The sequence below is a fragment of the Triturus cristatus genome, chromosome 4_2, assembly GCF_964204655.1.
Source record: "Triturus cristatus chromosome 4_2, aTriCri1.1, whole genome shotgun sequence".
In the NCBI taxonomy this organism is placed as follows: Eukaryota; Metazoa; Chordata; class Amphibia; order Caudata; family Salamandridae; genus Triturus; species Triturus cristatus.
The window spans coordinates 141,221,433-141,235,538 of record NC_140586.1 but is presented as its reverse complement, the minus strand read 5'-3'; the positions used below and the strand labels follow the sequence as shown (position 1 = coordinate 141,235,538).

Genomic DNA, 14,106 nt, shown 5'->3' with positions numbered 1-14,106 from the left:
CTTCCATTTGTCAAACTGGCCTGGATCTAAGGCTGGTGTAAAAGTGGGGTTATGGTGTAAAGGGGAGATGTGGAAAAAGGAAGGTAGTCCAATTCTAATGTTTGGTAACAGTGTCGCTGAGGGTAACATGCTCAGTCCATTGGTTCCGGTCCACCTGATGAGTTTTTTTCGTGTTTTGTCTCTGGTAGTAGTGCATACCTGTACAGAGTGGTATAAAAATTCCTGAAAGGCTTTCAGCTTCCCCTTCTTAGTCGATGCAGTTTTCTCCTATATAGCTAGTCTCTATTTTGCCTAGGTTATTTGGGCATGTTCGTCTCTACGTAGCTTACTGATATGTAGGCAGTCTTTTTAGGTTGAAGGAGATTAATTTTGGCTTTGTGGTTTGGACATTCATCTTACCTTTAAGGGTCCTAACTTTACACTATAGTAGCATGGTTGGTTTCTCTCTGTGTTCTCTCTGCTAGCTGAAGTTCTTCCTCCAATATGGTAGGTTTCCTGTGTTTTTATTATTTTAATTTTGCCATCATGCCTAGATACGTTTTCCCCAAAACCTCTATAGCCACATACCTGTTATAAGCATAACTGGCATCTTCTGGGTGATTCATTTGGCAATATTCTGTAATGAATCTTAAATTCCTCCCTCAACACCTGATTTCTAAGTTATGCTTGGTGAAGTATCAGTTTGCCTTGTGGGGCTGTTTTTCATTTCCTACGGTAAAATAGACACCTAGGTATGGTCTGAAGTGTCATTGGGTGTATATTGGTGGTGTGCCTGAGCCTGTTGGTTATGAAGATATCAGTTCTTGAGTACGTTCTATGTAAGTGCATGAAAAACTTCAAGTATGTTTGGCTTACCTGCTTTTCCTGTCATGGATCTATTTGGCCCGTATTCCTTAGTATTGCCTTCAGTTTTTAGAAAAGTCTCCAGAAATAGCATTACATTTGTTCCAGACAGTCAATCTCCCGCTATATTTAAGTTTCGAACTCCAAAGTCTTCCAGAGTATTGAGGAAGGATGTCAAGAGCAAGTCCTGACCCTTATTTGTGACATTTAGTGTGGCAACTGTGATCTATTTATCCTGAGGAAATCCTGTAAGCATGACCTAACCACCCTCTCATGTTTGTGGGTCATGAGTTTGACACCTATTTGTCTATGAAAATATTGAACCACCTTTTATGTTTCTCTGTGTTGTGCTGCAGAAGACCAGGAATACAATTTAGGCCAACTTGGACCGCAAACATTTGGCCTGCTGTGCTGTATGGGGTGAACTCTCAGTGGTCCTCCAGGACACCTTTTTTTCATTTGAATTATGTCAGCAATCCATGTTGCTACATGCACATAAAATGACTTGTACTAGAAGTTAAACACCACTAATTCAAATCATTTTCAACAATTGGTGTCTCAATGCTTCTTGTTTATTCCCGCCCCCTCCCCCCCCCCCCCCCCCCCACCATTCAATAGATGGAGTGGAGGCACTGCTAAATCCTAGTCGAGCCATTTAATGCTCTCCACCTCCTCAACTAGTGCAGTCTACAGTCTGGGAACATTGTTACATTTCTTGGTATTTTTAGCAACTTGTGGCTGTCTGTTTTTGTTTTTTCACCCTATCTCTCTGCTCGTTCCTCCGTGGTGTCCTACTAGTATCTTCTGACTCCATAGTGCTTTTAGTGCTATGGTCCATGTCCTCTTCTGGTTCATGCAGTTGGATCTGCAGAAGTTGAGCTGCCTTAGTTATCTCTGTAAAGTGATGGGTTTTATGCTAGGAATCAAATGTAATGCTAAACGGGCAGGTCCAGTAATGCCTTGTGTGTTTGGCCCAAAGTTTCTCTGTAAAAATCTGGAAATTACTGAAGTTGCAGAGGGAATATCCTGATAGAGTGAACTGAAGTTTTTAAAGGAGGTTTGCCACTTAGAAGAATTTCTCCTAGTCTCTGAAGCTGTGGAGCACCACCAGTTCAAATTGGTGAATGTTCATCATCCAGGTTAATTGCAAAGAACATTAGGCATGCTCCCTCTACTCCTTTCTCCAGTCCTCAAACCTGGATATTTTCTCGTCTTGCTCTCTTGTGATAATCTCACACCTGAAGATAATGGCCTCAGCTTGGACCTGCCGAGCATTGATTTCCACTCTGTCTGCTTTCTTTCCATTGAAGCTGGTCTGTCTTCGCTTCGGCCTCTAGTATCCTGGAGCCCACATCATTACTGAGCACGTCTCTCTCAGATCACAACTGTTTTTATATCTGCCATATTTTAATATGCCCAGTCTTTTCACCTTTAAAAATAAACTGAGAAGAGAGATGAGACTGGATCGCAAGACTTCCTTAGTGATAGCCTTAGGAGACAAATTGCTACTTGTCGATTATGTTGCAGATAGTCGTGGGAAAGTTAAATTACTGTGCACTTTCCAGCAAAAGTGGTGACGTAATTAGTCCTCAGCTTCTTTATTTGGTTTTTTTCTTTAGTGATCTCAATTAGCAAAACAAATTGTGCCCCTCTCTTTTGGTGTGCATACATGAAAGGGGGCAAGAATATTCAGTGATTGTTGTCTGGGAAGAACTAGTCCGTAGTTTAGCCTCACTGTGAGGCCTTTCACACCTGTCCCCCTCGCTTAGATGTTTCCTGGAACTGAACTTTGTTAAAGTGGAGGTATTGGAGGTCGGTTTTCCTTTCTACATCCAGTTTCCTCTAGGAACAAGTTTCCCAGTAGTTTAAACCTCCGCACAGTTCCCTCCCGTGTATATAATCAAACCATCATCCTAGTCCGACCCTTGTACGGCTAGAGGATAGGCATAATCATTAAGCCTGTCAGTCGACTGAGTTCATGCACCCTAGCGTAAATGCATTCCTTCCCAAACCCCCCGCCCCCACCATCCCAACTGGGCTGGACACCACAGTCGTGTATTTCCTGGCATTTCATTAGCCTGAACCCTTCTTGCTCACGATTTTTAGATGGTTTGGGGCACCAACCGCAGCTTCTTGTCTTGTCTGGGGTATCGGTGATGTGTGCCCCTAATCCTCTGTTCTGTTCTACCTCATACTGCCTCTCTTCATGCTCTCCCCTTTCTGGTTTCCACAACTCGCCTCTTGTGATGATACAAATTACTCGCCTTCCTGGGCCATCTGATTCTCTGGGATCCTTGGGAGGCAGCTGAATGCAGCCCTCGGAGGAGTCTCCTTGGATTCCTCATCTCTAGGTGTCACCATCATTGTTGCTCTTCATGGTCTAAGCCCTGTGTCATTGGCATTACAGAATCTTCGATATACATGTCTTGTCGTTGCAGAAAGGCTCTGAACTTGCTGCTCTCTGGCCTTCAGCTTTTCTATGTTGGAATGAGTTCTTTCTCTGCTGTAAACCTCTAGATTACAGTGCCGCCACAGCTGACCACCAGCAATTCACCTCATTGTGGCAGTGATGGCACCCATACTTTTTTTTAATCACAAAGTTTTGTTGAAGGTCAAGCACAAGTGCAAAGGCCACATAAAAGTACGTTTTTGGACCCTGGTTTTTATTCTGTGTACTTTTTTAGGTCTCGCCTGACCCAGCGCATGCGTTGGTCTGGCGAGACATTTAGTAGGTGGGTTTTGAAAGTGCTACCCACATTTTTGAGCTGGCTACAAGCTTGAGTGCACGATGGCGTGCATGCGCACAGCTGCTCCCCGCATTCCCCCCCTCCCTTCTCGCCCAGCCATCTGCCTTTCCTGCGCCAGCCTTCAGCACCATCTCCGCCCCTCCCCCCGCTGCTGCGCACGCATCCCTAGCGTGCTTTAGCGCGTCATCGCGATCACTTTCAGAGTGATCGTGATGACTTTGGCTTCTACGGCCGTGCGGCTTTACTTTTACTGCCGCGCGGCCAATGCTTTTTATTTCTGTATTTGTCCTTCGTGGTGTCACTTCTGTGCTCAGTTATCAAATGTCATTTAAGAGCCACACGTATTTGTTGCGTTATGCTTATTGTCCTCGATCCTGGCTGCAGGTCCTTTAGTGTCACGAGTGTGATGATAAACTAGTCCTGTATTCTTCTACATCGGCTTGCATGCTGGAATCTTCTGTCCTGTAGGAAAAACCAACAACTCTTCAAGTCATAGAATACAAAGTGCTGCTTGCTAAAAATCCATCGGGGTCTAGGTGTCACACGGGATATGGTGCAGATTAGCAGTGCGTTCATTGTGCTGGCGAATTCGTGGGGTGACAGTGAACGCCAATGAGTTAAATCTCATAGTGGCCGTTGGCTGCGTTTTTGTTTTAATTGGAAATGTAGACCAGGGTCTGTTTCTGTCTGTATACATTTAAGTGGTGCATAAAGCAACACGTTATAGCTGTCAAGTGGCCTCACGTTACCCGTGACACCGTCCTTCTGTTTTGGCATTCTCCCCGCCCCCAGCAAGATGAATTCTGGGTCTTGCAGTACACATTTTACAGTGTTGCCCTAGTTTGACATTAGTGCACCATACAGCTCCTTGAAGGCGGCAGTTCTATTCTGGGACTGTACTACCTTACAGAAGAGCTGGCACACTTCGATTTAAATATAGGAACACATTACTCCTGGACATAGAAATCGGAGTGTCTTACGTTTTGGTGGTGAGCCCAGAAAACTCATCCCTCGTGCATCACACAGAAGCAGGCTTGTTGCCATACTTTGAAAGTGTGTTTTCACGTCCCTGATGAAATGGCTCACATATAAAGGGAACAAGCATATGCATAGCCAATAGGTCTCGCCTTTGGGACCTTATAAGTGTTTAGCCACTCAACAGTTGATGTTGTTGCACCAAGGATATTGTGCTACATAACTAAATACTTATAAGGTCCCAAAAGCGAGACCTATTGGCTATGCCAATGCTTGTCTTTTTTCCTTTACGGAGTGCTTGTATTTCTGTTTTTGCAAGCTTTAAAATTTTTATCTTCTGAGAAATAGTTTCCTTCAATGAGGCTTGTTTATTTTCCACAAGGTTCTTTGTGTCCATAAAAGTAATGTACATGCCCTTTGGGATGAGGCAGGGGCAGAGGAGGCATATGAAGGACTGACTGAGGCTCTTTCTGTGTGCTTCAATCTTGTTGCAATGGGATCCAGTCCGGGCCTTCAAACATGACCAAAGTAATCAGTGTGTCCATGACCCTCACACTGTTAAATACAATTCCTGACTCCGTCTCTCCTTTCCACTCAATCCCTCTCCAATCCATTGCACTCTAAGCAGTTTGACTGCACTGATCAATTAGTATAGCTTGATGTCATTGTTTCAGAGCAAAATATGGAGGAGTATCTTGCTGCTACTATTTTTTAATAATTTTCGTACAGATTATCCTTCATGTTCTTGTCACCACCAAGCTAGAACTGGCCTTAGGTGGTTGTTCAGGTTTATTGTTGCTCCTGACTTTGGTCTCAAATTTGTAACCAATTCCAAAAAAGACTTTGTTAATTATAAAAAGATGGTAAATGAGGTCTTCAAAAGTTACCTATTTTGGTGCTGGAATGTGATTGGTTATTGTGACATGGGTGGGTGGTAAATTGATCTATGTGCCAGGCTTTGCAAAGTTTATAGTGGTTTCTGCAGTCTGTGTTCTAGCTCTCAGGATCAGGAGTGTATAGGCTAGAGACACCAGAGGTTTTGTAGTTTGCTTCTCGTAATGTATATTGATGAAGCATTTCCCCTAGACTTGTTTTGAAGATTTAGAGTATTGGTGTTAGGAGGCGGTCTTTGTGAGGTGATGCTATTTATTCTAGGCAGTATACAGCATGTGTAGTAATTGCTGAGCATTTCTGAAGTACATGAGTAAGGAGGCACTGTTATTGCAGAATTGGGGTGGTGGTAGTAGTAAAGTGTCTATACCTGCTTTGAATTGTGTGCTCTTTTTCTTTAATGGTAATTGTCCCTGGCATAACCCTCGCCAATCTCTTGTGGTGCTATTTGCCGATCTGCATGTGGCTGTCCTCTTGACATATCCTTTGGTGTATGATGCAATGCTTCGAGCCAATCACAGGCTGTGGAACCCTGATGTCTGTTGTTGTTCTCAGGCGGGGGAGGATTTGACGACTCCCGGGGCAGTCGGAGAGCCTTTGGCACTGGCTACCGGCAGGACTATGAGAAGAGGGATGATTTCAGGGGCGGTGGAGACCGCTATGGTGATCGATCAGAGCGGCGTGACGACAGGGACAGGTGGACTGAATCCCCCAGGGATGATTTCCGACGAGAGGAGAGAGGTAGGTGTGCTCTGCTGGAGGGTGTTGTAAAATGTAAGGTATGTTTGGGCCGGGGGTACAGCCAATTCTTTCAGAAATGACAGTTCCTAGACTTTTACTGGCAAACATCAGACTGTTAAAGATTTCTGTTGAATCCCCTCTCCTAATTAAACCGTTCACCTAAAATGGACAGTTCATCTCACATCTGATTTGCAATCTTCCAATGCATTCCCAGACCATTTTTTTTTATGGCCTACAATTGAATCTTCGAATGTGAAATCTGTCTGTTTCTCTATTTATTCGTACACAACAGTACATTTAATCTGCACAAGCTTTACCTCTTGAACTGTTGTCCCTCCATCTCATAGTTTGGTCATGTGGAATTCTTGGGTCTCATACAGTGAGCCTTTGGTTTATTATTGTTTTTAGTTAATACTGAGCACACTATGCCAAACCAATGCAGCATATTGTTTCACACTTGTGAGCCTCCTTCCTTAGCTGGACTAATTATTGTAATTTGGAATGTGTTAATACCTGGGATGTGAGTCCAGCCATGCCAGGTAGCACCTTTCATATAGTCTGGTTGTATATGTCACTGTCCTTATTCAGTCATTCTTATTACCAACGGAACAAACCATGTCTCTTTTGCTTCTTTTGTTTTTTGGTCGAAGAGTGAGGGTAATAGACATTTTTGCGGTCTCATGTTTTAATACAGCCTCTTTCGCACTGCATTTGTTATGGTAAATGTCTGCATAGTCTTTATTTTCTCTTTTCTGCTTGGAAATTACCCACCTTTCATGCCAGGAGATTAAACATATAGATTATCGATTCAAATCCTGTCTTTTCTTTTTTTTCCAGGGCTATAATTACGATACTTATGCTTTTTAGATACCTTCGCCATTTTAAATCTGCTCATATTGCAGCTTGTGATGGCAACCTTTGACTCTTCAAATGGGGCTATGAGACTTGTGTATTGATAACCAATATTTTTTTATGATGTGCGTTATCTTTCCTTACACATTTGGGCATCCAGAGGTATTAAGGACTATCTCCTGTATCCATCATAGTTACAAAAATAGTGTTTGAGGCATGTGTGCTGTAGATACCCATGCTTTGCATACTCCTGCTATCCAGTGTTTGGTCCGGATGTCTACAAGTATTTTTTTTTTCCCCGAAGAAGTCCCAAAGAAGTCTTTTGAGTCACGAGGTAAGGTGACTCCTCCTCTTGCTAATAGTGCGCATGGTCATAGACTTCATTGCTAGATTTTCTTTCCGCCATCGGATTTGGACGTGTATTTCGGCACTTCAGTTCAAGACTGTTCTTTCGGATCCTTTGGGTGCACAATTTACTCTACCCTCATCTGTAGTGTTGCGAACAGGTTTTCTATCCCTCGCGTATCAAAAGTCTGAAAACTTCACTCATCTGGTCGGAACACCCCTCCTGTGGCCTTCAGGCCTAGTTGTCAGGGTTACCTTCTACTGCATACCAACTCAATCAGCATAAGCTGATGGAATGGACTCCGTTTCAATTCTGCCCTCTGCCGCTTCATTTACCCGCTCACCGACCTTGATAAAGTTTGCAATTTGTGCTGATTTCTAGAGCACAAAGAGTGTGACTCCTGTCAGTCATTTTGGTCTAAAAAGACCTTGTGGGACCGTCTGGCTTGATGTAGTGAAATTCAGAGGCTGAAAACACCCCTGATATCTTTGGCCAAGAAGATATCGAACAGTAGGAAGTCATGGAAGAGTCTGCCTCCGAAGAAGAGGCTTTGTCCGTTCAAGACTCTGACTACGAACTTCAGCCATAAGATCATGGAACTCCATATCGATTTGGTCAGGGTGGCGTGAGTACCCAAACCTCTTTGCCCACACACAAACCTACTTCTTTTTAACAAAGGGCTTCTGGGCCACCACTGCCGTCCGGCCATGGTAGGCACCGATACTCTGCTTTCTAACGCCCCGCCCTCTGGCTCAGCACCGAAAGCACAGATAAAGCCTTCAGGATCTGCACTGAGCCGAGACAGCACCACTTGGGCTCCCAAATGATCAGTACCGAAAGAAGACCGCTTCGGTTCCCAAAACTTTGGCACCAAAACATAAATCTGCTCCTCCAGCACTACTGGAGCCCATCCTACAACCCATGCAAGAAAGGCTTGATCCAGAACAAAAAAATTACATTTTCATCCAGACACTGGACACCTAGCAAAATCTGTGCCAGTACCATCTTCCATAAGGAAAACTTTGTTCCTAAAAGACACCAGATAGTAGATACCTGCACCCTTTTCCTACTCCTTCACCACCACATTCTCTTGTACCCCTGGTACCTTCTTCACCTACAAACTCTCTAAATATTACAGCCCCGGGTTCTGGTCACACAGACCTAGATTTAGGGGATGGCAGCAATTATGAAGAACCACCAGATCATTGGCAGGATTATGATATAGATCCTCAAGGGGAGACAGATCATGATCTTTATCCTGCAAAACCCTCACCTCCTGATAACCCATCAGGAGTTCATAGCCAAGGCAGCCTCGTATCATGAGGTCACTTTACACAAAGACTTTATTTGTACCCTTAGGTACTTACCACAAAACATCAGTCTCTTCCAATGTTAAAGGGAATGATGCACCATGTAAAGGATGTTTTTAAGGACCCTGGACATGCACGCATTACTACTCCTAGGTTGGGCAAAGTACAAACCTCTACCATCTGACCCAATTTTTATTAGAAGTCCGTTTCCACAGTACTCATTGGTTGTGTCTAATGCTTGCCAAAGAGCAAACTCGCAAACAGCTGATGCACCACTTCCTGACAGTCAAAGCTGATATATACCTCAGGCAAACGAGTAGCTGCACAAACAGCCAGTCACTTCTTGTCGGATACGTACAAGCTCATTGGGATGACATGAAGAATTGCTCAAATATGTCCCAGAGGAGCATGCGAAAAAGGGACAGTATTTAGTAGAGGAAGTAAAATTAATTTCAAATTCCTCTATTGGATGCTGCTGACACCGCTGCCAGAGGGATCAATACCAGCGTTCTCTTAAGGAGGTGTGCCTGGTTGGGTATCTCTGGGTTTAAGCAAGAAGTCCAACAGACCTTATTAAATGTTCCATTTGATAAACATCTCTTCAGCCCACAAGTGGATGAATCCTTAGAGAAGTGGAAAAAGACGCAAAATCCACCTGCTAGCAGAACACCTTCCAGGGACAGAAGACTTTGTCGGCCTCCTCAGCAGGGTCCACGAGTGGGAACTCCACCCCCAGGTCCTCCTTCCATACTTCCACAAATGAGGGTTTCCACAAATAGACTTCTTTGCGACTGCGCAATTTGCCAAAACTTCACTTCCAGGTTTACCACACCCTCTATCCAAAGGCAATGCCCTATGTATGTGATTAGTCATGAATATTTGCCCATTCTTTTTCGCCTCTTCTTCCATTTCTGGTTCGGAAGCTCAGGCAGATGTCTCTCACCCTTATTCTAGTAGCTCCCACACGGGCTTGTCAACCATGGTTTACAACACTACTTGAACTTTCAGTAGTTGCACACGAGCAGCTTCACCTCGTGCCAAACCTCACTCAGAACCATGGTGAAATGAGATACCCAAAGGAACTAAACCTAGTGATTTGGCTGCTGTAGTAAGAGTTTGGATATCTAAATCTGTCACCAGAATCCATGAACCTTCTTAAGGAAGCACGTAAACCTACCACTAGAGCTTGCTATGCAGCCATGTGGAAAAGGTTTGTTTGTTGTAATTATCAAACAATTGATCCACTATCTGCATTTATACAAAACCTTATTTATCTTTTGCATTTATGACGCTCCAGGTCTGGTGTACATCTCCATATATCTACACCTTGCAGCAGGGGCTGCCTACCTTCAAAACGGACAACACTTACATATGTTCAGGGTACCAGTAATTTTATGGAAGGCCTTAAGAGTGAAATCAACAAAGGTCCCACCGCACCTACATAGAACCTTAATGTTCTAACAAGACTTATGGGTTCACCTTTTGAACCTGTACATAATTGCCCACTCCAATTTCTTTCTTGGAAGGTTGCTTTTTTAATTGCTGTCACCTCATCAAGATGTGAGTGAGCTTCAGGAGCAAACCTTAGAAGGACTTTTCTTCCAACCCAAAATTCCTTCCAAAGGTAGTATCTGCTTTTCATATTAACCAATCGGTTGAGCTACCAGTTTTCTTTCCCCAACTAGATTCCGTAGCAGAAAGAGCTCTTCATACATTAGATGTTAAAAGAGCATTAATGTAAAACAAAACACATTTTTGTTGGATTTGCTTCACCTCACAAAGGGAAACCTATTTCAAAATCTGGCATTCCTGGATTAATTGTTAAATGTATCCAGACATGCTATATTAAAGCCAAAAGGACTTCATCTACACCACCTAGAGCACACTTTTTGTAAAATAGGGAAATCTATGGCTTTTTTAGTTAACCTTCCCATAGCTGACATTTTGTAAAGAAGCTACATGGTCTGCACCACACATTTACCAAACACTATTGTGTGGATGTGTTTGTACACCAACAAGCTAATGTAGGGCAGGGGTGCTATGAACACTTTCAAACAACTACAATATCCACTGGTTCCCACCGCCTTTTGGATGGCTCTGCTAAACAGTGTATGCAAAGCATGTGTATCTACAGCAACACGCCTTGAATGGATTGTTGCTTACCCTGTAAGCATCTCTTCTTGGCATGTAGGGCTGTTGATCAACATGCACCCTCACTCTGCCCCAGACACCTATGGTCGTTGCAGTTCTCGTTTACACTACACATGCATGGACCTATTTACGTACACTTACTCCTTTCTTATGCTCTTGCAGGAAAACAAAGGAGTCGATTACCATGTGCACGATTACCAAGAGGAGTCGTCGCCTTACCTTGTGACTCGAAAGACGACTTTGAAGAGAAAAAAACTTGAGACATCCGGACCAGACACTAGACAGCAGGAGTTTTGCAAAGCATGTGAATCTACAGCCCCACATGCCAAGAACAGATGCTTACAGGGTGTAATAAAGTGCTCTCTTTTTGCGTGATTGCCCCCACTTTTTGCTAAACAGCGGATGTTCTTTGACTGTGCGCGCCCTGGGTTCCTGCCAAACAGGTACCCAGGGCCTATGTTCTTTCGCTAAGCTGCATTGAAAACAAAACCCAATTGGCATTTTTTGGCCACCAGTCAGTCCCTTGTAAATGGTACCACAGGTACCAAGGGCGCTGGGGCCAGGGAAGGCCTTTAGGGCTGCAGTACTTATTGTGCCACTCTTAGAGGCCCTGTACCTTTACACACATACACACTCACACTCTTCAATGTGTAAGTCAATTCTTCGACATTGTAAGTGCAGTAATGCCATCAAGAGTATATGGTGCTGGGAGTTTGTCATTACGAACTCCACAGTACCATAATAGCTTTACCGAAAACTTGGAAGTTTGGTATCAAACTTCTCAGCACATTAAACAGACACTGATGGCAGTGTGAGATTTAATGAAAAATGCACTTGGAGGGCATCTTGGAAAAGCCCCCTGAAAAACGACCTATCTCTAGTGTCCTGGCTGACTGGCTGCTTGCCAGCTGCCACCACCAGACATGTTTCGGGACCCCTGGGTTGAGAGCCTGCTGCTCTCTGGGTCTGAAACAATGCACATCCTGGGGTGAGGTGCCAAGCCTCCTCACCCTGAGTGGGCAGGGTCCACGAAGGGGACGCTTTACCTTGCCTCCCTCTAAGGCGGCAAGCCTTTAAAGCACAACTCTGTCCCTGCCCTCTTGCAGATGAGGGGACCCAGCCAACCAGAGTGAGGCATATGACCCCCTCCCACTGGTGGGTGGCATAACGGGGGATGTACCCACCCCAAGGAATGGACCCATTGGTCGCAACCTGTAAGGCCCCTAAATCTAGTATTTCGGGCAACCCTGAACCTTGCCTCCTCAGACAAGAAGTGACCAAGGAGAAAAGGATGCTGACCGAAGAAGTTGTGCTAAAGCTAATAAGAGGACGACGCCCACTGACTTGGCCCAGCCCTTCTGGCCTGTCCCCACCTCGAACCTGCAGAAGCGAAATTCCGGTGTGTGCAGCAGCCTTAAGAACCCGAAGGACCTGCCCTGCCTTCCAAGCCAAAGACGGTCTCCTGTGAGCAATGGGTTTTCTCACCCACACTCTGGCTCTGGCCAAATCCGCAAGTCTGCACCACTCTGCACCCGACGGCTGCAGCTCGAGTTAGTGGCCCAACACCACGAGGAGGTCTCCCCGGTGATCTCTGGCCGGAGGCCGGGGTGATCTCTGGCCGGAGGCCGGGGTGATCTCTGGCCGGGGTGATCTCTGGCCGGAGTGATCTCTGGCCGGGGTGATCTCTGGCCGGAGGCCGGGGTGATCTCCAAGCGAAGCCTGCAGCCTCTTTCTGGAGGATCCTGCGACCGGAGCTGGTTAGGAAAGCTGGACGCCTAAAGACACCCGAAGTCCCACGGCCTTGGGTGGCCCAACCGACTGTGTCCCAGCATCCCCAGGCATCCCAACCTACCTCTCGAACCGGTAGTCACCTCCAGAAGATCTTAGTCCCCGAGCCTGCAGTCTTTGTTTCAACCAGAGAATCCCAACTGAAATCAACAGGGCACCCGATGCAAAAACAAAATCCAGCTGCCCCTGTGCCACTGCGGGTGTACTTTGGGTGCTAACTCGAATCCCCCTTTGCCCTTAGCCTAACACCAGGAGCTTTTCTCCCACAACCTTGTGGCCTGCTCGTGACCAGCCACCAACCGGAGGCCCCCTTTGCCCCATTGGATAACATTGGGCCTCAGCACTCTGCACCCGGCCGCCCTGGTGCCGCTGAGGGTGCTTTGAGAGTGCATCCTTGACACTCCGGGAACCCTGGTTCTTACCCCAGAATACCAACTCCCAAAAACATCGACTTACCTTTAAACAGATTACTCAGTTTCCTTCAATAGGATTGCATTAACTGCTTTTTCCTAAAAAACTATTTAAAAGCTTGGAGTTACAACTTAAGCGTGGAGTGTTTTGTATGAAACATTGAAAAACACTGCAAATAACTAAACTGCTTTACTTACCTTTTTGCTAGGAAATGTCCAAGTATATCTAGGCGTAGCACACTGAGTAGAAAAAGTAATCCAACAGTAATTTCCACTGTATTGAAAGCATTTACAAACCTGTACCAAAGTCCTTTTCATTCAGCTTGCTTGTAAGTTTACACTTCCCTATACCAGGCTTGCTTGTTTCAAGAAAATAAATATAATTATTTTTATACAAATCAAATTGGTCTGAGTTCAGTCTTTGAGTGTGTGACTCCATTTGCTGAGTGTGTACAACAGTTGCTTAACACTACCCTCTGATAAACCCTTACTGGTTCAAGCTGCATGTTCAAAAGTCTTCTGGAGCATTTCCTCAAGTTCCTAGTGATAGTCAAAAAAGTTTGACCAGTCAGCCAAGAAGGTGTTCTCCTCGGCAAGTATGGCCTTGAAGTCCACAAATGCCACCTGTCTTTTGGGCCGTTACATCCACGCCCTAATGGACTCTGTAAAACAGCTGGCTCCTAAATTGTCTGAGGAGGACAGGCAGAAATTTAATGAGGTCTTGTCGGATACTCAAGCAGCTGCACGTCAAGTTATTCAGAGTGGTTTGGACACTGCGGACTGTGTTGCCAGGATCATGGGCTCCTCGGTTGCCACAAGAAGTGCTTGGCTTAAGTCGTCGAGTTCTCTCCAGATGTTCAGGCAACACTTCTAGACCTACCCTTTGATGGTTCTGGACTGTTTGGGAAGAAAGCAGATGCAGCGTTGGAAAGGTTCAAGGACAGCAAAACCACAGCTAAGTCTCAGGGTCTGCAGGCGCAGCCTAGAGGTTCCTCTTACAGAAGATAGAGGTTTTGGGAGGTCGTCCTTTCGGACCTACAGGCAGCCTCAGC

General features: G+C 45.1%; 1 protein-coding gene across 5 annotated transcripts in view; it reads left to right on the top strand.

Moving 5' to 3' along the window:
• Positions 1-14,106, top strand: part of LOC146833173 (eukaryotic translation initiation factor 4B-like) — a 443,619-nt gene that overhangs the window by 249,908 nt on the left and 179,605 nt on the right. For all 5 annotated transcript variants that reach the window (XM_085600827.1, XM_085600828.1, XM_085600825.1 and 2 more), the window contains exon 8: positions 6,012-6,197. In XM_085600827.1, coding sequence (XP_085456953.1) covers positions 6,012-6,197 — 186 coding nt within the window. The remainder of the gene's footprint in view (positions 1-6,011; positions 6,198-14,106) is intronic.